Source organism: Balaenoptera acutorostrata, chromosome 9 (genome assembly GCF_949987535.1).
Source record: "Balaenoptera acutorostrata chromosome 9, mBalAcu1.1, whole genome shotgun sequence".
NCBI classification, from domain to species: domain Eukaryota; kingdom Metazoa; phylum Chordata; class Mammalia; order Artiodactyla; family Balaenopteridae; genus Balaenoptera; species Balaenoptera acutorostrata.
In genome coordinates, this window is record NC_080072.1 from 56,342,440 (window position 1) to 56,365,621 (window position 23,182).

Genomic DNA, 23,182 nt, shown 5'->3' on the forward strand with positions numbered 1-23,182 from the left:
AATTCTTTCTTTTTTTAAATTGAGGTGTATTCCATAGAGAGTAAAATGTACAAATCTTAAGTATACATACAGCTCAATGAGATTTTGCCTGTGTAATCACCACCCAGATCAAGATACAGACATTTTCAGTCATCCCAGAAAGTTCCCTTGTGCCCCTTCTCAGTCAACGCATCCCCAAAATGATAACCGATATTCTGACTTCCATGCCCATATATTAATTTGCATGTTCTTGAACTTTATATAGATGGAACCATATAGTGTGTACTCTGGCATCTGGCTTCTTTCACTCAATGTAATGTTTTTGACGTTCATCTATGTTGTTTCTATCAGTAGTTCATTCTTTTTTATTGATATATAATATTCCATTGTGTGAATATAATTCATTTGCCAATTTTTCTGTTAATGGGCATTTGGGTTTTCAGTTGAGACTTTTATGAATAAAGATTCTATGGATATTCTTGTATATGTCTTTTGATGGACAGTTGCGCTCATTTCTTTAGGGCTATATGTCTAGAATTAGAATTGCTAGATCATAGGGTAGTCTGTGTTTAAATTTATTAGAAACTGCCAAACAATTTTCTAAAATGTTTGGACCATTTACACTCCCACCAATAATATCTGAGAGTTCCAGTTATTCCACATTGTCATCTATACTTGTCTATCTTTTTTTTTTTCCAATCTTTTTTTTTTTTAATGTAGTTATTTATTTATTTGGCTGCATTGGGTCTTCGTTGCTGCACACAGGCTTTTCCTAGTTGTGGCAAGCGGGGGCTAATCTTCATTGTGGTGCACAGGCCTCTCATTGCAGTAGGTTCCTGCTGCATAGCACTGGTTCTAGGCACGCGGGCTTCAGTAGTTGTGGCACGCAGGCTCAGTAGTTGTGGCTCGCAGGCTCTAGAGCGCAGGCTCAGTAGTTGTGGCACACGGGCTTAGTTGCTCCGCAGCATGTGGGATCTTCCCAGACCGGGGCTCAAACCCATGTCCCCTGCATTGGGAGGCAGATTCTTAACCACTGCGCCACCAGGGAAGTCCTATACTTGTCTATCTTTTTAATTTTAGTCATTCTGGGTTGCTATGTGGTGATATCTCACTGAGGTTTAAATTTGTATTTCCCAATGAATAATGATGCTGAGCACTTGATATTGACCCTTTGGGTATCATCTTTTGTGATGTGCCTCTACAAATCATCTGCCCATTTAAAAATTGGGCTGTCTTTTTCTATCTGATTTTTGTATCACATTTTCTATATGTGAGCCTTTTGTTAGATATTATATGTATTGTGAATATTTCCTCCTAGTCTGTAGCTTGAGTTTTTACTTTACTTCAGAATCTTCAGATGAGCCAAAGTTCTTAGGCAAGAGTTTTAAGAGGCACTTCAGATACCAGTAACTAATAAACTAGCCATCTGTTAGTAATTGTATTGGTTTTCTACTGCTACTGTAACAAAGTACCAAAAAAAGGATAAATTTATTATCTTGCAGTTCTTTAAATTAGAATTCTGATACAAGTCTCATTTAAGATTTAAGCAACTTGCCAAAGTTGATAAGTAGTAAGTAACAGATTTGGGATGCTAGTTTAGGTCTGATTCCAAAGCCCTTGTACACTCTTTCCTCAGTGTGGTCAGTCAAATGGATCAAAATAAATGTGTATCAGAACACATCTGTATTCTGTTGTAACCTTGAAAAAGTTTGGTAGCATGCCAAAATATTTGAATCAAGAGGTTCCAACTTGGTGAAATTCTATTTATATGCTTGAGAGACTCTTAAAATTGTGGTAAAATGCTGTGAATATGAACATCTAGTTAGAAGATTCAAATGGTGCATTTGACCTCTTTATTCCGGTTCCATTACAATTTTGACTGCCTCAGTTTTCACTACGTATAGCCACAACCATGTAGGCAAATTTGTTTGTCCCTGTTACTTGTTTCTTGGAATGCTCTGGATAATTCCTAAAAATGTGAATTTTATTTTCACTTTGATGTCTCAGACTTTTTAAGGGAGACATTGTGATGAAATGTTGGCTGAGTCACCCTTATATTAATTAAATGTTTTATTCTCCATATGATTGAATCAATTAAATTGCAAAAGAAGTAAAGGAAAATGCTTAGATCCCTTTAAGTATCTGTAGAATTTCTAATTTGTATAATTCAGGGATCAGTGAGTGTTGTTTTGCTTTCACACATTTAGCATTTGTTTCTTTGGCCTAAATAACTCAACTTTCCTATTCTTGAATTTCTTATTTGTGCCAATTTGGATAATATTTTAGAAAATATGCACCTGTTGATAAATTGTAGTGTGTCACTGGTGAAAACTGGCTTACTGTGCTAAATTTTACCAGTATTCTCCAGGCAGGGATGCCTCTTTTGATTCAACCATTTTCTCTTTGAATGAGATAACCCATTTGAAAATCTGTTGATATATTCCCAGGCAGGTTGGTCCTAATCTGGACCCTCTGCCCTACTAGCCTCATTTTCCACAACTCTCACACATGTAGCTTACACTTTAGCTATATAAAACTATTTGCTGTTTTTAGTACCATATATATTTTTATATCTCTTCCTTTAACCTCTTTTGTGTGGTAAACTTGGCATGTCTGTCATTCAGGACTCAGTTAAGTGTCATTTCCTCTAGAAAGCCTTCCGTTAAACCTTCCTCAGCCTCTTGATAGAATTAGATGACCCACTGAATAAGATGCATACCTTTATCACAGCAACTTACTACACCATATTGTATTATCTGTTTACTTTTTGATTTTCCCCTAATATTCTTTAGTAGTTAAGGGGGAAAGTAGCAGAATATGAGGTTGGAGAGATTTAGGCAGGGACCAGATCACATAAGGTCTTAACTTAGGCCAGAGTAAAGAGTATGGATGTTATTCTAAAAGCCAGTGGAGGGTTTTAGCAGGAGAGTGACATGATCCTATATGTGTTTTTAAAATATCTCCCTGGCTGCTCGGTGGAGAATGGATTTGTGGACAGTAAGAGTGCAAGCTGGAAAACCAGTCAACAGAGGCTACTGCAGTGGTCCAAGTGAGAGATAATAGTGGCTTAGACTAGCATAGCACCAGTGGAGACTGGAGAAAAGTGGATGACTCAGGATGTATTTTGGAGTTAGTGCCTATAGGACTCATTAATGCATTAAAAGTGGGGGTTGAAAAAAAGGAAAGATTTTCAAAGTTTATTTTCAGGTTTCTAGTTCGAGCAGCTGTGTAGAGAGAAAAGCGGGCATTCTGTTTTGATTATGTTTGAAATGCCTGGAAGACATTCAATGAAGAATCAAGTAGGCATTTAAATATGTGACATTGGAATTCAGAGGTGAGGTGTAGGCATCATTGTTATAATTGGTATTTAAAACCATGGGAACTGATGAGATCACCAAGAGGATGAATATAGAGAGAGAAGAGGGCCCAAAGATGAACATAAATACCACAAGTTCATCAACCAAGGCAGAATCTGGCATCCAGACCTGTTTTAATTGCCATATTTAAAATTTAAAAATGCTTTAAACTGGTTTCTCACATTTGAAAATTGAGAGTTCCCATTAAAATTCGGATCTTTGCCTTCTCTTGAATAATCAGAAGGTGCAACATCACTGAGCCTGTATTTCTATGCAGTAACAATCAGCCTAAGCTATGCTCTTTAGTATGGTCTGTCCAGTTGACCACAGTCTCTACACTGTTCCTTATTTTTCTTTTACTTAGCCTGTTTTAGTCAAATGCCTCTCTGGGCATTTGAATTTACAGCGCCTGATTTACACGTTAAGGATAGAAGGAGCCAACAAAGGAACCTATGAGGAAGGAACACCAAGATAGGAAAACCAGGAGAATACGGTGTTACAGAAAACTAGAGAGGATGTGTTTCACTTATTAAGTGCTATTAAGAGACTGAGGAGGATGAAGAGAGAGAAGGGCTGTTTCAGTGGTGTGAATAGAATTGAGGAGGGGATGCGGAAGCGAGGTGAGGAAGTGGAGGCAGTTCTTTTGAAAACTCAGGAAAGTGAAGAGGTGCAGGTAAATGGGACAGGAGATATTAGAGACTGTGTGAACAGTCCATTAGAGAGGTGGAGATGGCTGGTACAGGAGAGAAAGGTGATAAATAACATGCAGATCTTAGAGACCAGGTGATATCCTAGAGCACAAGAGCCCGATTGGCCTTTGCATGGAAGAGGCACGCTGCCACAGGGAAGGAGGGAAGGAGCACACTGGTCCTGAGGTGGTGGCAACATGGAACACTAACTGATAACAATGAGAACAGAACCAGAGTGTTATTTTAGCTAAATATTTAGACTCACACTGTGTGTATGTTCTGTGTTTATACGTTCTCCCTCACCGTCTCTGCCTGTGAATCTCTCTAGCTCCAATGTCACCTTTCCAGGCAAGCCTTTCTGTTCTTGTTGTCCACATTCCACCCAAATAACACTTTTTCCTCTTTGGAACTCATTTATTTCTTCTATTACATTTTCTCAGTTCATTCCTCACTTCCCTCTACTACACATACACATACTCTTACTTTAAAGTGAAATGCTGGATCATCGAGAAGGAAGAAAAAAAAAATATCAGCCAGTCACCAAATACTTAATAAGTGTTCTCTATATGCCTGGTTCTGTGCTAGGTTCTGGAGATTCTTTAGTGAACTGTAGAGACTTGGACCATGCCTTATGAATCTTAGAATTTAACAGTGATCTTTGGCTTTTGAGTTCAACAGAATCATTGGCAGGCCTTTAAAATACAGGTACGAGGGCACCCACTGAATCAGGAGTTTCTGGGACGAGGGCCTAGCATTTACAAAGATCTGGAGGCAAAATAGTGTTTTTCAAAAACTGTAACTACAGGCCTAGCCAAACATTATTTCTTAGATGCCTTGTATGGTTGACTTATGTGGGGAGGAAGCAGAGGAAGATTTAACTTAGGAGGTGACATTTAAAATGGATCTGGGATACACACTGAAGTATTAAGGGGTAAAGGGACATGACGTACCCAACTTACTCAAATGGTTCAGAAAAATAATAGTTTATATATCTATCAAAATATTAAAATTGGTGAATCTGAATAGAACATATACAGGAGTTCATTATACTATTCTTTCAACATTTCTGAAGTTTGAAATTGTTTGAAAAGAAAAAAGCTGGAAGGAATGAAGATCAAAAATAAATTGGATCTAGAAGTTACATAAGATTCCAATAAGCAGAGACATAGGTAGAGGCAGGATTGGATAATGAAGGGGATAAGTATTCCAGGCTGAAAGGACAGGGTAGGCTCTGAACAAAAGCAGAACAGACTAGAATACGATAGTGTGAGATAAGAGACAGGTAAGCAGTCAGGTGTAACTGAATTACAAGTTCAGTAAAAAGAAATGAGTGGAGCCAGATTATGAAGCTCCATGTGTGCCCTGCAAGGAGTTTAGTTTTCATCATTAAAACTAGCAGTCACCAAGTAGGATGCTCATTCCCCAGGTGGTGAGAAAAATGATCTGTTGGGGTGCAGGAAGAAAACTTTGTAACTTCTGTTTGTATGTATTTATATCATTTTTTAAAATTTCTATTTTTATGTATTAAAAAATATATGTAGTATCTTAACACAGCAGTATGTATACAATTTATAAATAAATATACATATATGGAGTTCCTAAAAAACTTTTTTTTTTTTTAATTTTTATTTTATTTATTTATTTTTATTTATGACTGTTTTGGGTCTTCGTTTCTGTGCGAGGGCTTTTCTCTAGTTGTGGCAAGTGGGGGCCACTCTTCATCGCGCTGCGCGGGCCTCTCATCATCGCAGCCTCTCTTGTTGCGGAGCACAGGCTCCAGACGCGCAGGCTCAGTAATTGTGGCTCACGGGCCCAATTGCTCCGCGGCATGTGGGATCCTCCCAGACCAGGGCTCGAACCCATGTCCCCCGCATTGGCAGGCAGACTCTCAACCACTGCGCCACCAGGGAAGCCCGCCCTAAAAAACTTTTTTGCTATCAAAGTTAGGAGACTACTCCTGTAGACATTTTCCTGCCTTGTAGCCAGAGTGATATTTTTAAAATGTAAAATCAGTCCTGTTAATCTCTCTATATGTGTGTGTGTGTATTTATGTGTTTGTGTATGTGTATGTAGTTTTTCAACAACTTACTTTGTGTTTAGGATAAAGTCCAAATCGTAACATGACTTTAAAGGCTCTTCTCAGTCTACTGCCTACAAATCATGCCAGTCTTCTCACTGGATGCAAGTATTCATGGTCTAAGCCAAGCTCCTTTACTTCTTTGAATGCACTACCTTGCCTCTGTGTTAGATGATCCTTCTATGTAGGATGATCTCATTAAAAAAAATTCTTTTCACCTGGTTAACTCAGTTTATTTTTCAAGTCCTAGCTTATGCGTTACTTCCCCTGATAGCCCTCTTCTGACTCCCTAGACAAGGTAGTAGCCCCTTTGCAAGGTAGTAACCCCTTTGCATAGCTTTGAAATGGCCCCTCTCATATTTTTAGTGGCTTGCTAAAAGTTCTTAAGACAGGAAACATATCTCTCTTGTTCACTCCTTTATCCCAGTGGAAATGCTTGGGACATTGTCAAGAGCCCAGTAAATATTTGTTGAAAAGAGAATGAGGTTGTGGAGCAACAGGAACTCTCATTCATTGCTGGTGGGAATGAAGAATGGCACAGCCACTTTGAAACAGTTTGGCGGTTTCTTTTAAAACATACTCTCACCATACAATCCAACAATCACGTTCCCTGACATTTTCCTGATAGAGATGAAAACTGTTGCCTACACAGAAACCTGCACACGGATAGCAGGTTTATTCATAATGCCGTAACTTGGAAGCAACTAATATGCCCTTCGGCAGGTGAATGGATAAATAAACTGTGGTACCTCCAGACAATGGAATATTATTCAGCACTAGAAAGAAGTGTGCTATAAAGCCATGGAAAGACATGGAGGAACCATAAATGTATATTATTAAGTGAAAGAAGCCAGTCTGAAAAGGCTACATACTGTATGATTCCAACTGTATGACATTCTGGAAAAGACAAAACTATAAAGATCAGTGGTTACTAGGGGTTAGGGGAGAGGGAGAGTTGAAATGACAGGGCACATAGGATTTTCAGGACAATGAAACTATTCTGTATGATATTATAATGGTGGATACATGTCATTATAAATTTATCTATACTCAAGAGTGAACTGTAATATGAAATGTGGACTTTGAGTGATAATGATGTGTCAGTATGAGTTCATCAACTGTAATAAGAAATGTACCACTGTGGTGGGGCATGTTGATAGTGGGGGAGACTATGTGTGTGTGGGAGTGGCGGTTATATGGAAAATCTTTGTACCGTCTGCTCAATTTTGCTATGAATCTAAAACTGCTCTAAAAAATAAAGTCCATTAAACACACACACACACACACACAGATTGTGAGACAAATCTGAAATATGGAACATATAATAAGAAAAAAAAAAGGGAATGGGGTAATCACTAGGGCAATGCCAATCAAAACCACAATACCACTTCAATCCATTAGGATGGCTATAATCAGAAAGACAACCAACAACTAGTGTAGGGAGGATGTGGAGAAATTCATATATTGCTAATGGGAGTATAAAATAGTGCAGCCACTTTGAAAAACACTTTCACGGTTCTTCAGAATGCTAAACATAGAGTTTCCATATGACCCAGAAATTCCATCCTCAATATATACCCAAGAGAAATGAAAACATACATCTGCACAAAAACTTATCCATGAATTCTCACAGCAGCATTGTTAATAATAGCCAAAATGTAGAAAAAACCTAAATGTCTCTTAGCTCAAACTGCCATAACAAAACACCATAGACTTGAACAATAGACTTTATTTCTCAGAGTTCTGGAGATTAGGAAGTCCAAGATTAAGGTGCTGACTAATTCCATTCCTGGTGAGAGCCCTCTTCTTGGCTTGCAGAGGGCCACCTTCTCCCTGTGTCCTCATGTGGCCTATCCTTGTTGCATGTAGTTGGGGAGAGAGAGTGAAGTCCTGTCTCTTCTTCTTATAAGGACCCTAATCCCATCATGGGGGCCCTACTCTCTTGACCTCATCTAAACCTATTTATTTCTCAAAGGCACCATGCCCAACTGCTGTCACATTGGGGGTTAGGGCTTCAACATGTGAATCTGGAGGGGACACAAATGTGCAGTCCTTAGCAATGTCCATCAACTGGTGAATAGATAAATAAAATGTAGCATGTTCATACAATGAAATGTTATTCATCCATAAAAGGAAGGTATTATTTATACATGCTGTAATATGAATGAACCTTGAAAATATGCTAAATGAAAGAAACCAGACAGAAAAGACTGCATATTGTATGATTCCACTTATATGAAAAGTCCAGAGCAGACAAATCTTTAGGGACAGAAAATAGATTAATGCTTGTCTAGGGCTGAGGAGGGAGGAGGTTTGAGGAGAAATAGGGGTGACTGCTAATAGGCCTGGGGTTTCTCTTTGGGGTGATGAAAATGTTCTAATAATGATAACGGTTGCACAACTCTGTGAAAATTTTAGAAACAATTGAATTGTGTACTTTAACTCTATAGTATGTGAATTGCATCAGTAAAGCTAATACATTTTAGTAAAAATTGGTAGTTTTCTTTAAAATGGCAAAATATAAAATACTGCATGGAGAAAGGTGATGTTCTTCTATTACATTTCTTTGCATTCTAAATGGAGTGTTGAAAGGAAATAAACTGTAGAGATTTTTTAAAAATCAGACTTTTAATGCGATATAATAAACAGTAACAAGAGGACATTTGGAAAGGTTTGGATAAAAGCAGTTCTTGAGTGAGACATGATTTAGTAGCCAGTCTGCCTTTCAGGATGAATAGTCATCCACCTCATTTTAATTTCTTTACTTTATAGTATATTATGTGACTTTAAATAACTCACAGGGTTTTTTTTTTCCCCCTCCTTCCATTAATTTATTCTCCTTTGCACCTTCTAATTTCTCCTTCGGAAAAAAGACAGCAACCATCCACTTCCTCATTTCTTTAGTAAGATGAGTGCAATAACTCTTTACTTCTCTCATCTCATTTTGAGCAGTAAATAACGTGATAATGTCTGTAATGATTTTTTTTTAAAGCAAGAGTAACAAAGAGTTTGAAATTTTTCTCAAGTGGCTTCATACAAATGATTTGGTAACATCCACATTTACCATGTTTGTTGGGCTGACTCTTACATCCTTGAGGCTAACTCCTCTGATGTCATTTTTGCTTTCTCTGACTTCTTTCATAAGTCCCCTCTTCTGTGCTCCTATGGTACTCTATGCATATCTTTTTAATTTTTTTATCATATCTCCACATACTGGCATCTTCTATTTATCTGCCTGTCTCCTCCATTAGCTTATAAACTTCATTAAGGCCAATGACTGGATCTTATCTTTGTACCTCAGCATCTGCAATTGAATTTGGCAAATAGGAGGTATTCAGTAAAGACTTGTTGAACTAAACTTAATCATAGTAGAATCTGTGTTATCAGATGTGATAGGGAGTGATATTTAGTCCGTTAATTTTTAAAGAGTCAAAGCTATAATTATATTGAAAAAAATGTATACCCACCTTCAAGTTTTATTTTAATTAACATATAGTTGTATAATCTTTGACAATGATTTGATGTAGGGCATGGCCTTTGAATATGGGACCCTAATTATAGTTCTACTTAGTCTTTCTTGCATTGCAAAACAAACAAAAAATTTTAAACCCTAAAATGAAAACAGTTTATTTAAAATGGAGGCACTTGGAAAGAACTTTGAGACATGAATACAGAATCTTTAGATTTTTACTGTTTTTCCCAATCTATAACAGATATCTTATCCACAGCTAATACAACAGCAATTTTTATTAGCAACTCAACTGTATTGAGTCTGTTTTAAACATTTTAAACAGTTTTCGTAGAAACAGTGGCTCTCTTTTTGCAGTCATACTTCTGATAACTAAATACAGTGGCATTAACAAGTTTAGGAACAAATAGAAGTGACTGGCTCTTATTAAGCATCCACCTCAACTATTTGGATTAGAACTCGCTAATCCAAAGGAAATACTGAAGAGTAGCTAACCAGCTATGATCATTAAAGCTTACCCTGAGCATCTGTAATACATTTTATACAAAAAATGGAGAATATTGATTAATCTAATAAATCACTTAGTGGAGGGAATTTATGAGAACTTGTACTTGTTTTTTTCTGTACCAAAATTTCATCAATTATAGATCGAGCTTAAGCAGGGTCTCCTATATCCTGCCACAAGATTTCATAAATTTGTTCTAAAACTCAGTGCTTTGAAATGTTTTACTGTCTTCTCAAGTCACTCTGGCCACCCCCAAAGAATTTCATGCTAATTGTTTTTTTTTTATTTGTTTGTTTTAATTTCAGTGGTAGGAATGGGATCCTGGTGCTTCCACATGACTCTGAAATATGAAATGCAGGTCAGTAATGACAAAATTGACTTAAATGCTTATTTCTCTTAATCCAGAGACACTTCAAATTTGAGGAAAGAGCACATTACTAGAGGATGATATTGAGGCAAGAAGAAAAAAAGATGGAATTTGTAATCCCTGGAGTTTTTTACTTCAGGCCAAAGGATCCAGGTTGAGTAAGTGAAGAGGCAAGCAAATAAGTTGTCCATAGAGAAAACAAGTGAGAGCAGAATGGGTTTTTGACCACCTCTGTGCAGGCAGGTACGATTTTAGAGCAGGATTAGAAAGTAGAGTCTCATGGAGACATCTTAAGAAGATAAAATCATTTCACCAAAGTAATGTATTCTTATTCTTGGCTGCCTGCATTCCCTTATGTCTCTCTTGTGGCATCCACTTGAATGGTCTGTTCCCTCTAATAGCAAGGTTTTAGAGCTATGCAAGGATTTTTATTTACTGTCCTTGCTCTAAGGGGGCCATATAGCTAGTCCTCAATCTTTTAACCTCTTTGTTCCCCATCACTAGCCCAGAAACTTCTAGAATAGCACTGTCCAGTAGAAATATAATGTGAACTACATATATAATTAAAAATCTCCAGTAGCCACATCTTAAAAAGCCACATTAAGAAGAAATAGGTGAAATTAATTTTAATAATATATTTTATTTAACCCAGTATATCCAAAGTGTTACTTCAACATGTAATCAGTATAAAAATTTATTAATGAAATGTTTCACAGCCTGAAACTGGGTGTATGTTTCACACTTGCAGTGTATCTCAATTAAGATTAGGTTTATTTCAAGTGCTCAATAGCCACATAAGGCTAGTGCCTACTGTGTTGGATAGTGCTATTCTGGAAGGATCTGTTTATACAGTAGTCTATGAATTATTAATTACAGCTATATTAAAATTTAAGAATTAATTCTTAGAATTGATTTTAATATTCTACACATATTTATAATAAGGTGTCATGTTTCCTGTGCATGCCATGCTTGACATGGAGAATACACAAATGAATAAGACACTGGCCTGACTTAATTGAGCATAGAACACATTTCTCACACTCTCGGGCTGGGAAAGAAGACTTATAAACAGTGACATAATATGGAAATTATTTTTAAAGAAGTACAAATACGCTATGTCAACACAGTGGAGCTTAGAAGAATCTATAATCGTTAAAGACATTTAAACAGAATCTGAAAGAATTTAGTTGAAACTTTTTAGGTAGCGAAAGGTGAAATGACATACTGCACTTGCACTATGACATAAACAGAAGCAGGGAGTCATTACAATAATGGTGTATCTGACAACAGTGATAAAGCTAGAACTTAAAATGTTTGAAGAAATGACAGGAATGATATTCAAAAATTTTTAACTGTATGGCAAGAATACCAGCAATCAGAATGGTGATACCAGTGAGCAACAGCTAAATAATAACCCTGAAAATAAGGCTTTGTATTTTATCATACTAAAAAATAACTAGAATTTGTCCAGCTTTAGCAATCATCAAATGCTTCCATATATACTATCTTAGATAGTTATTACTCATGTTTTATAAATTCTAGTACTAGAACTGAAAGAGGCTAGTTGATTTGACCAAAATCATTCACAGTTTATAAATGATATACACACACCACATACACACACACACACACACACACACACACACACACATGCAGATTTCTTTACACACACATACACACATCCATTCTATTCTCTGACTCTGTCCATGAGAGGACCTAGGAGCCGGGAACCCCAATACCAAAGAGCATACCTATCATCCAGATCGTTTGCCATTAAAAGGAATCTGGCTGGATTCTGAGGGTTGGGGCAGAAAAAAAAGGACAGTATGAGCCTGAAACATCTTTTTGTGCCAGAAGGAATGGAAATGATAAAAGAATGATGGGAAGATGTCAAAAGGATACTGAAGTCAACTTGAAGGGCTTCTCTCAAATTTGAGACAATTTGAGCATCAAAATAAGCAATGATAGTAACGAATCATAACAGTTATTAAATCCATTGAAGACACAACCCACTGAATAAAATGGGAAATCATGAGTCCATACTAAAATAATACATGATATAATAAATGAAACAGTAAGTGATTATGAATAAATGAATAGATTAAAAGTTTGATGTTGAATTTACATTGTTTCAAAGTACATTATTACAAAATAATTATAAAAGGAAAAAGGGTAACTTTACAGTGGAGGAGACTAGCAGACAACACCTTAATCAAGCAATCAGAATGAGTATCTTCATAATGGGACAAATCAAAATTGTATGCCACCGGAGGATGCAGTGGCAAAAACATAGCATCACCTCTCTGATATTCTTGCCAAAGATACATAATCTGAATCTAGTCATATGGAACCATCAGGCAAAATCAAATTGAGTGACATTCTATAAAACAACTGGCATGTAGTCTTCAAAAGTATCCATGGTCATAAAATTAAAAGACTGAGGAACTGTTCAAGATTGAAGGAGACTAAAAAGATATGAGAAGTAAATACACTGTGTAATTCTGGGCTGGATCCTGTGTGTGTGGGTGTGTGTGTGTGTGTGTGTGTGTGTGTGTGCGCGCGCGTGCGTGCGTGCTTATACTTATATTATTGGGACACTTAGAAAAACTTGAATGGGGTCTGAGGATTACATGATAGTAATAAATCAATGTTAATTTCCTGATTTTGTTGGTAGTATTGTGGATAGGTAGGTGAATATCTTTTTTTAAAGATATAATTCACATATCGTAAAATATACCCTTTTAAAGTATACGAGTTGTTTTAAGTATACGCACAGAATTATGGAACCATCAGCACTCTCTAATTCCAGAATATTTTCATCACTCCAAAGAGAAATCCCATTCCCATTAGCAGTCATTCCCCTTAATCCCTCTACCTTGACAACCACTAATCTACTCTTTCTCCATGGATTTGCCTATTCTGGACATTTCATGGCAATGGATCATACGATATGTGGCCTTTTGGTTCAATTAGGCTGAAATATTCCATTGTTTGGATACAGCACATTTTGTTTATCCATTTATTAATTAGTGAATATTTGGGTTGTTTATGAGTTTTTGACCTTTATATATAATGCTTCTATCAACATTCATATACAAGTTTTTGTGTAGATGTATGTTTTCAGTTGTCTTAGGTATATACTTACGAGTGGAATTTCTAAGTCAAAGGGTAACTCTATGTTTAACCTTTTGAGGAGCTGCTAGACTGTTTTTCTAAGTGACTACACCATTTTACATTCCTGCTGGCAATTCTCCATATCCTTGCCAATACTTGTTGTTGTCTGTCCCTTTGATTATAGCCATCCTAGTGGGTGTGATGTGGTATCTCATTGTGGTTTTGTTCTGCATTTCCCCAATAATAAGTGATATTGAGCATCTTTTCATGTGTATATTGACCATTTGTTTACCTTCTTAGGAGAAATGTCTATTCATATCCTTTTGCCTATTTTAAAATTGGGTTATTTGCCTTTTTGTCATTACATGGTAAGAGTTCTATACATATTCTGAATATAGACCCTTATCAAATATATGGTTTTCTAATATTTTCTTTCATTCTGTGGGCTGATTTTTCACTTTCTTGATAGCATTCTTTGAAGCAAAAAAAAGTTTTCAATTTTGCTGAAGTTCATTTTATCTATTTTTTCTTTGGTTGCTTTTGCTTTTGATGTTGTATCTAAGGAACCATTGCCTAATCCACGGTTATGAAGATTTATACCTATGTTTTCTTCTAACACAGTTAGAAGTTAGCTTTATAGTTTTAGCTCTTACATTTAGGTCTTTGGTCCATTTTTAATTAATTTTTGTATGTGGTGTGAGGTACAGGTCTAGCTTTATTCTTTTGCATGTGGATATCCAGTTGTCCCAAGTCATTTGTTGAAAAAACTGTTCTTTCCTCATTGAATTGTCTTGGCACCCCTGTCGAAAATCAATCAATTATAAATACATGAGTTTATTTCTTGACGCTCAGTTCAACTCTCAGTTCCATTGACCTATATGTACCTTGATTACTGTAGATTTGTAGTAAGTTTTGAAATTGGGAGCTGTGAATCCTCCAAATTTATTCTTTGTTTTAAAAACTGTTTAGTCTATTCTGGGTCCCTTGAATGTCCATATGAATTTTAGGATCAGCTTATCAATTTCTGCAAAAAGTTAACTGGGATTTTGAAAGGGATTGCATTGAATCCATACTTTGGAGAGTATTTCCATCTTAATATTAAGTCCTCCAATCTATGAACGCAGGATGTCTTCCCACTTATTCAAGTCTTTTTAATTCCTTTCAGTGATGTCTTATAGTTTTGACTTCTTTTGTTAACATTATTTATAAGTATTCTTTTTGATGCTATTATAAATGAAATTGTTTTCTTAATTTCACTTTCTGATTTCTCATGCCTGTTGTATAGAAGTACCAATGATTTTTGCATATTGCTCTTGTATCCTTGCTGAACTTGTTTTTTACCTCTTACAGTTTTATGTGTATGTGTATATAGATTTGTTAGGGTTTTTTGTGTGTACAAGATCATGTCATATGCAAATAGAGATAGTTTTACCTCTTCCTTGTGCATACAAGATCATGTCATATGCAAATAGAGGTAGTTTTACCTCTTCCTTAGCAATTAGATGCCTTATGCTTATTTTTCTTGCCTAACTGCCCTGACTAGAACTTCTAGCACAGTGGTTTTTTTTAATTGAAATATAGTTGATTTACATTATTATTTTAGTTTCAGGTATACAGCATAATGATTCAGTATTTTTGCAGATTATACTCCATTATAAGTTATTACAAGATAATGGCTATAATTCCCTGTGCTATGCAATATATCCTTGTTGCCTATCTATTTTATATATAGTAGTTTGTTAATTCCATACCCTGATTTGTCCCAGCCCTCTTCCTCTCCTCTTCAGTAACCACAAGGTTGTTTTCTATATTTGTGAGTCTGTTTCTGTTTTGCATATACATTCATTTGTATTCTGAACACTGTTGAATAGAAGTGGAGAGAGCAGACATCCTTGTTTTGTTCCTGATCTTAGGAAGAAAACTTTCAGTTTTTCACCATTAATTATAATGTTAGCTGGAGCTTTGTGTAGATGTCCTTTATTAGGCTGAGGAAGTTCCCTTCTATTCCTAGTTTGTTGAGTGTTTTTATCAAGAAAATGTGTTGGAATTTTTAAATGTTTTTTCTGCATCTCGAGATGACCATGTGGGTTTTCTTCTTTATTATATTAGTAAGGTCTAGTATGTTGATTTATTTTCATACGTTGAACCAAACTTGGATTCCTGTGATAAATCCCATTTGGTCAAGGCATGTAATCTGAGTGAATATCCTTGAAGGAAACATGCACTAAAGTACTTTGGAGTAATGGAACCTCATGTCAGCAGCTTACTCAGATGGTTCAGGGAGAAGAAAATTATTTGTATTGTACTTCAAACTTTTCTGTAGGTTGGAATTGTTTTAATATTTTCTTTTAAACAGAAAAGCAATATACATATCCTTTGACCCAGTAATTGCAGTCGTAGGAATACTTCCTAAGAAAATAATCAGAGACAGAGAAAAGATTTTCACAAGGGTGTTTATCACAGCATTACACGTGATAAAGACTTTTAAATGATCTAAATGTTTTAATAATAGGAAGATTGTTGGGAATTCCCTGGAGGTCCATTGGGACCGGTTAAGACTCAGCACTTTCAGTGCCGAGGCCCAGCTTCAATCCCTGGTCAGGGAACTAAGATCCCACAAGCTGCGCAGCATGGCCAAAAAAAGAAAAAAAAAAGTAGGGAGATTGTTAAATATACTATGATATATCTAAATTAAAATAATATTTTGAAGACTGTTTACATGGGAAAATGTTATAGAGACATAAAACTTTATGTAATATGATATCAATTTTATAAATAATAGTGAAAAGACTGGAAGGAAGTACATTTTGCCTCACTTCTTTCCCCTTTTTACAATGTTTGCAACCTATGGCCCCAAATTAATTATAACTCTTACCCACCCATACAGATATCCTTAAAGCCCTTGCTCCTTGCTTTTTGAGTAATATTCAGCCCACATCCAGCTCAATTATCTGTCTATTCTGTGCCTGAACTGAGCAGCGAAGTATTGCTCATAGAAATTACATCCCTTTGTTAAATGATCTCACTTTTAAATTATTGAACAGAAATCGCAAATAAGCACTCAGTGCCACAAGGCAGTGCCATTACATTTCCCGGATAATTTCACTTCCCAGAATCATTATTTCACACCTGTTCCTTTCTTTAGATTTCTTTTTACATCTCTTTTGCCTCATACCCCATTCTCCTTGCTGATATCTTCTTCGATATTTCATGAGAATATAGACAGAATCAGTCAAGAACTCCCTCATCTTTCTATCACCACCTTCTTCCTCCTATTATTATGGAAGAAATGTATCAAATCCTTTGAAAGCCAGTGTCCCCTTCCTGGGGCTCTAAATTTATCCCCTCCCTCCTACTCAAAAGACTTCACTCCTACAGTTACATACCCCACTGCAGTCTCTTGCTCCACCACAGTCTTTAGGAAGTCACTACATTCAGTCACTGCCATCTGCATCAAACATGCTCAAACAGTTCCTATCTTTTAAAAATTATTCCTCCATTGACCTTGTGTCCAGCCCTAGCTCTTGAGTCATTGTTCAGTTCCTTATCACATCAGAACCATTTGATTATCTCCTCTCTCTCTCCACTCACCTCCCTCTCTTTCCCTCCCATCCCAGTTAGGCATCTCTTCCCTTCACTTCACAGAAACTGCTTGTCAAGGTCAACAGTGACCTTCATCTTGCCAGATCCAATAGACACATTTTTATATTCTTCTTATTTGACCTCTCAGTAGCATTCCACACGTTGTTTGCGTTTTTCTTCATGAAACATTTGTCTTGGCTTCCCAGTTTTCCTTGATTATGGAAAAGGAAATTCCCCTAGCTTTCTTCCTTACCTCACTGGCTACTCTTTTGTCCTGGGCTACCTTCTCTGTATTCTCTCCTAGGTGATCTTATATAATCTCATGGCTTTGAATGTGATCTATATACTGATGATTCAAAACATCTATCTTTAGTTCTGACCTAACCTTTTAGCTCTAGATTTGTATATCCAATTGTATGTTTGACATATTATAGAAATCTCAACCTTTAATATGGACAATATATAATTCTTTATTTCTTTTCCCATACCTGTTCCTTCCTGGTGTTCCTCTGTGATGCCATCACCCACCCATTTGCTGAAGCCAAAAACCTAGACTCATCCCTGATTTCTTTCTTTCCCTCATCCCTCACATTTAATCTGTTCTTCTGGTTTTACTTTTAAAATATACCTGGATCTGCCTACTCTCCCTGTTTTTACTACTCCTACCTTAGTGTAAGGCATCACCATCCCATTTCTTGACTACTGCAGTAGTCAGCCGTTGCCTCTGCAATCAGCCAAGGTGATCTTTGAAACTTTAAATCAGGTCATGTCATTCTCCTGCTTAAAACTCTCCAAGAGGGACTTCCCTGGTGGTGCAGTGGATAAGAATCCACCTGCCAATGCAGGAGACACAGGTTCGAGCCCTCCCTGGTCCAGGAAGATCCCACATGCCGCGGAGCAACTAAGCCGGTGCGCCACAACTACTGACCCTGTGCTCTAGAGCCTGCGAGCCACAACTACTGAGCCTGTGTGCTGAAGCTACTGAAGCCCGCACACCTAGAGCCCATGCTTCACAACAAGAGAAGCCACTGCAAGGAGAAGCCCACACACCACAACAGAGAGTAGCCCCTGCTCGCCATAGCTAGAGAAAGCCCTCCCGTAGCAACGAAGACCCAATGCAGCCAAAAATAAATAAAATTAAAAAAGAAAAAAACCACTCTCCAAGGCATCCATTTGCATTAAAGTGAAATCCAGATTCTTTACCATGGCCTACATGATCCAATCCAGCTCTAGTTCTGCAGCTTCAGTTTTTACAATTCCTTTGCATTGTTCACTACACTCTAGCCACACTGGCCTTATTGTTCTTCAGACAAGACCTCATGGCCTTTGTAATTGCTATTTCCTCTGCCTGCAATACTTTTATCGCAAATTTTTGCATGTCTGGTCCCTTCTCACTCTTCAATACAAATGACATCTATTCAGACATGCTTTCTCTGACCACTTTATGTAAAGCAATCCCTTCCGTGAATTGCTTTTACTTTATGTTTTTCATAGCACTTATTGCTATTCGAAATTATCTTATTTGAACTTTCCCCTACTAGAATGTAAACTTGAGAGCAGGTATCTTACCTCTCTTAAATACTGCTCTATCTTAGCATATAAAATAGTGCTGACATATGCATGATAAAAACATACATGGAAGGGAGGAAGAAAGGGAGGAAGGAAGGGCATTTAATTAATCACACGAGTGAATGACTAAAGAGTTCTACTGAAATATTAAATTGTAGTTACCCCTGGTTTGTGGGGTTACAGGCAATTATATTTCTTTCTCTCTGCATTTCTATATTTAGCAAGTTTTCTGCAATAAATATGAAGTACTTTTATGATAAAGAAAAACATGTTTATGTTTGTTGTAAAGAAAGGAGACTTTAAAAGACTCCAAAGTTTCTTTGGAGGAATAGTAATACTAATAAGCTAATCAGAATACCCTTCATCCTAAAGCAGACTGCCTCCTATTGTTGGGGACATTTAACTCAGTTTTGAGTTTTATTTATGTGGCAAGATTATTTTATTTTCCAAAGATGTTCACATCCATATATCCCATCCCACCTGCTTTTCTTACAAGGTGACACTGACTCTCCTCAAGAGGTGGAATCTCTTGTTTGTTGCCCTTGAATCTGGGCAGGATTGTGACTATAGTAGACCTGAAGCTATATGACATCCAAGACTGAGTCATAAAAAGCAGTACAGCTTCTGCCTAGTCTTCCTGGGACATTTACCCTCAGAACCCAGCACCATATTGTAAAGAAGCCACTTGGAAGAGCCATGTGTAGGTGTTCTTGCTACACCTCACTGAAATCCCCAGACTTCAGCCAGCATCAACTGCCAAAAATTTGAGTGGGTGAATCTTTAGATGATTCCAGTTCCCAGCCTTTGAGCTATCCCAGCTCACAGTGAGTGAAGTAGAGATGGACCTTCCCTTCCCAACCCTGCTTTAAACACACATTAATGAGTAAAGTAAATACTGCTATTTTAAGCTGCTGAGTTTTGGGGTGGTTTTTTTTTTTTTTTTTTCACTGACATGATCTTTATTTATCTGGGCTACAGATTTGTATATAAACATTAGAACAAATATATTGAAGAATATGAAGCCGATAACCAGAGCTCTGAAAGACCGATATTGACTCACTTCACCAAAACCATTTTTTCTTCCTGAACATTCCACCAGAACTCCTGCTACATTGCAGGGAGGGGTGGCCACGTGATGGGTCCTTGTCAAGGTGTGTGGAAGTGGCATGTGTCATTTTCACATCAAGGCTTTTAAAAAGTAACTGTGTCTTCTCCACCCTCTTTTTCTCTATTTGAGAGTTGCACACAAAGCAGGAGACTCCAAAGTAAGATAGGAGGTTAGAGCCTCAAGATCAATCACACAAAAGCCACCCACCAACCAGGAACACCAGACCAATACTTTTACTGTGTTAAGTCACCACAGTTTTTTTGTTTATTACAGCAGTTCGCCTTCCCTAACTAATCACCTAGTTTACAGACACAGAACAGTGAAGGCGGAGGTGTTTTTGAGAGACCTATATGTGTGTAATCTATTATTATTAGGATGCTGGATTCATTTGCTAATACTATACAATAGAAGGAGACGTTTCGGCAAACATTCCCTAATAAAGAATCCTTGTTTTCATTGTTCCCTACTTTTAAAAAGATTGTGCTTTGCAAAAATACAAAGGAACTTATGCACAGGTTACTCATTGTGGCAGTATTTGTAATAGCAAAAGATTGGAAATAACCCAGATAATCATTAATAGAGAACTTATTAAATAAACTATGGCCATCAACATAATGAAGCAAGATGCAGCTGCAAAAGGGAATGATATATATACATTGATAGATGGTGATCTTCAGAATATATTATTAAGTGAAAGAAATAAGTACAGAATAGGTTCTCTAACATGTTATGTTTTGTATAATTTGTATATTTGCTCATATTTGCAGAAAGAAATAATAGTGGATTGATAAACCAAAAATTAATAAAAATTATTATAGTCAGAGGAAGGGTAGAGAGGACAGGGATGGAAGTAAAACTTCTTGTTTTATAGTTTTCACTTTGGTGTGTTGTAAGTGTTTTTATATAATTAAAAAAACAAAAGTTTAATAAGCAATCTGTAAATATTAAAAGCAAATTGAATAAATGCAACCGGATTTATTCTAACAGAGGAAAGAAATTGTTCCAAGTAAACTTAGAAATAGTATTACTCTCAATCTTCAGTGGAATATACTATAAGGACAAAAAAAAACAACAAAAAAACCAAGAAGTCTTATACTTCATTCAGTAGTCAATGTTGGTAATAATATCAGTATTGTTATTTTCTTAACTATTACATGTATATAATAGGATAAAGCAAATTATTAAGTATGTTAATTTTCTTAAGTATCAATAATTTAGCATAAGAAAAAGAGATATGAATATAAAATAAAAAATGTTAAGACCCTGTAATTTTATATTTGAACAGAAATATCAGTGAGAACATACGAATTTTCCCCTCCTCTTAAAAAAACGTGTTTCTTAGCTCTGTCCAAGGAAAAGCCTTAGAAGCAATGACAAGCTACTATCAGTAAATACTCCTAGTGGCAAGATTGGGGTGGTTTTTTATACAGTGACAAATAACCAGAAAAATTTACAAAGCTTCTAGTCTAATTCTGTGCATGCAGTATTCTCTGACATTCCCTTAACACATGTTTTCTAAGACTTAAATTTTAAAATCTCAAGGATCATTCTTGCTGTCCATTAGTCCTAAAATGTTTACCCTGGAAGTTAGTGTGTGTCTCTTCCATACATGAGGAAACAGCTGGATCAATGTGCTGAGACAAGCTGTCAGGCAAGACTAGGCATCTGAGTGAGGTGGGGCGGGAGGAATAAACTCCCCTGCTGTGCACTGATCAGATCATGACAGGAATATTGCATTCAGGTCTAAGGCCTGACCTGGCTATGTATTCAAATGAGAGACCCCAGAATGGTGAAAGAATTAAAAATCTAGTCATGATACCTGACTAGGGGAAGGAACTGAGAATGTTTAGCTTGAAGAAGAGAAGACATGTTCAGTTACCCCCACTCAGCTGTACACACCAGGCTTTCTCTCCATTCTAGTTCGTCCTTTAAACTCTCAGGCAGAGGGGCAGCTCTTCTAGGAAGGCTTCCATGGCCCCAGGGTGGCATATGTACCCCTCATGTGTTCTTCCATATCATGCTCCATGTATCACTATTACTTGCCCTTATCAGTGTTATTTTATGTATATTTATGTGTCTGACTACTCTATCAGAATGTGAGTTCACAAGGAGCAGGGACTCTCTCTGCTTGACCTTGGCATATCCTCTACTTTTCCCATGGGTCTGGCATATAACACAACATAAATGTTTTACAAATCAGTATTTAAGGGTTGACACGTTGAAGAGGACCAGGTTTATTCTTTGTGGTCCTAGTGGGGTTAAAGACTAAGAGACATCTTGCTCAACATAGGGAATAATTTTCTGAGCCTGTAGATAGTAAGGCCTGCCTTAGAAGATCTGGAGTCCTCTGTCCCTGGAGGTACCCAAGCATAGGCTAGACAAACACTTTCATTAGTTCAATAAAATGGTTTTTGGTATCTGGGTAATAGCTATGCATAGGTAAAGATTATATAATCCTTCTTTCAAGGAATCTATGGTCTAGGAATGAAGATAATATGCTAGTGAATACAGTGATTGGAAAGAGAAAGTGAATATTAGGGCGGGGAGGTCAGAAAAGGGGTTTCACACAGAAGACTCAGACACATGTTTGAATTGCGTTGTCAAAGATGAATAGGAATTTGCCAGGCCAACTAGAACCCGCAGAGTTGTGAGAGTATGTTTGGCTTCTCAGAGCCCTGCAGGTAGTACATTATGGTTGTAGCCTTGGAGTGGGAGGATGTGGTGATGATGGTGACAGTTCTACCAGTAATAATAGGTAACATTTGTTACATTATTGAGCAGGCAGGCAATGAACTAAGTGGCAGGAGATGTGGTTTGGGGAACTAACCACAGGCGCATCAAAGCCTCATGGACTTTATCCCCTGTGAACCATTATTTTAACCTGTATTTTGAGCAGAGGTGGGACACACTTTGATTTGCATGTAAACTTAATACTTGGCAAGATTGTCACCAAGATTGCATAGCATTTGGATGGACAAGATGGCCTTTGATCCTGAGATCTTTGACACTATGCTTTATCATTATTATCATACTGCTTTATCAACTTCATGGATAAATTTTACACATGCCTTATTTCATTCCCCTTTTGGCCTACACGATGGTGGTTTTATGTGCTTGCCTAACATGGCAGAAATGACACGTGACCCATTTTCCCAGTGATTGAGGAGGAGGGGAGAATCATCAGTACCAAAGGATTTCTTTAAATAGCTTCTCCATTTCTTTAATCTAAACATAACATGATCATGGATATCCCTTGCAGGTTCCCTGTCTTGTCTCCTTTCAGGATAAATTTGACTCAACAATGTTAGGCCATCATTTGTTACGCACAATCACTGAAGCAAAGTAAGAAATGGCAATGTTGCCACTT

At 36.9% G+C, this 23,182-nt stretch overlaps 1 protein-coding gene across 5 annotated transcripts in view; it reads left to right on the forward strand.

Moving 5' to 3' along the window:
* ACER3 (alkaline ceramidase 3) overlaps window positions 1-23,182 on the forward strand; it is a 213,545-nt gene that overhangs the window by 108,743 nt on the left and 81,620 nt on the right. For 4 of the 5 annotated variants that reach the window (XM_057552772.1, XM_057552771.1, XM_007187570.2 and 1 more), the window contains one exon: window positions 10,381-10,433. The exons of the other annotated variant lie outside the window; for it this stretch is intronic. In XM_057552772.1, the coding sequence (XP_057408755.1) occupies window positions 10,381-10,433 (53 nt within the window). The remainder of the gene's footprint in view (window positions 1-10,380; window positions 10,434-23,182) is intronic. 5 annotated transcript variants of the gene reach the window in all.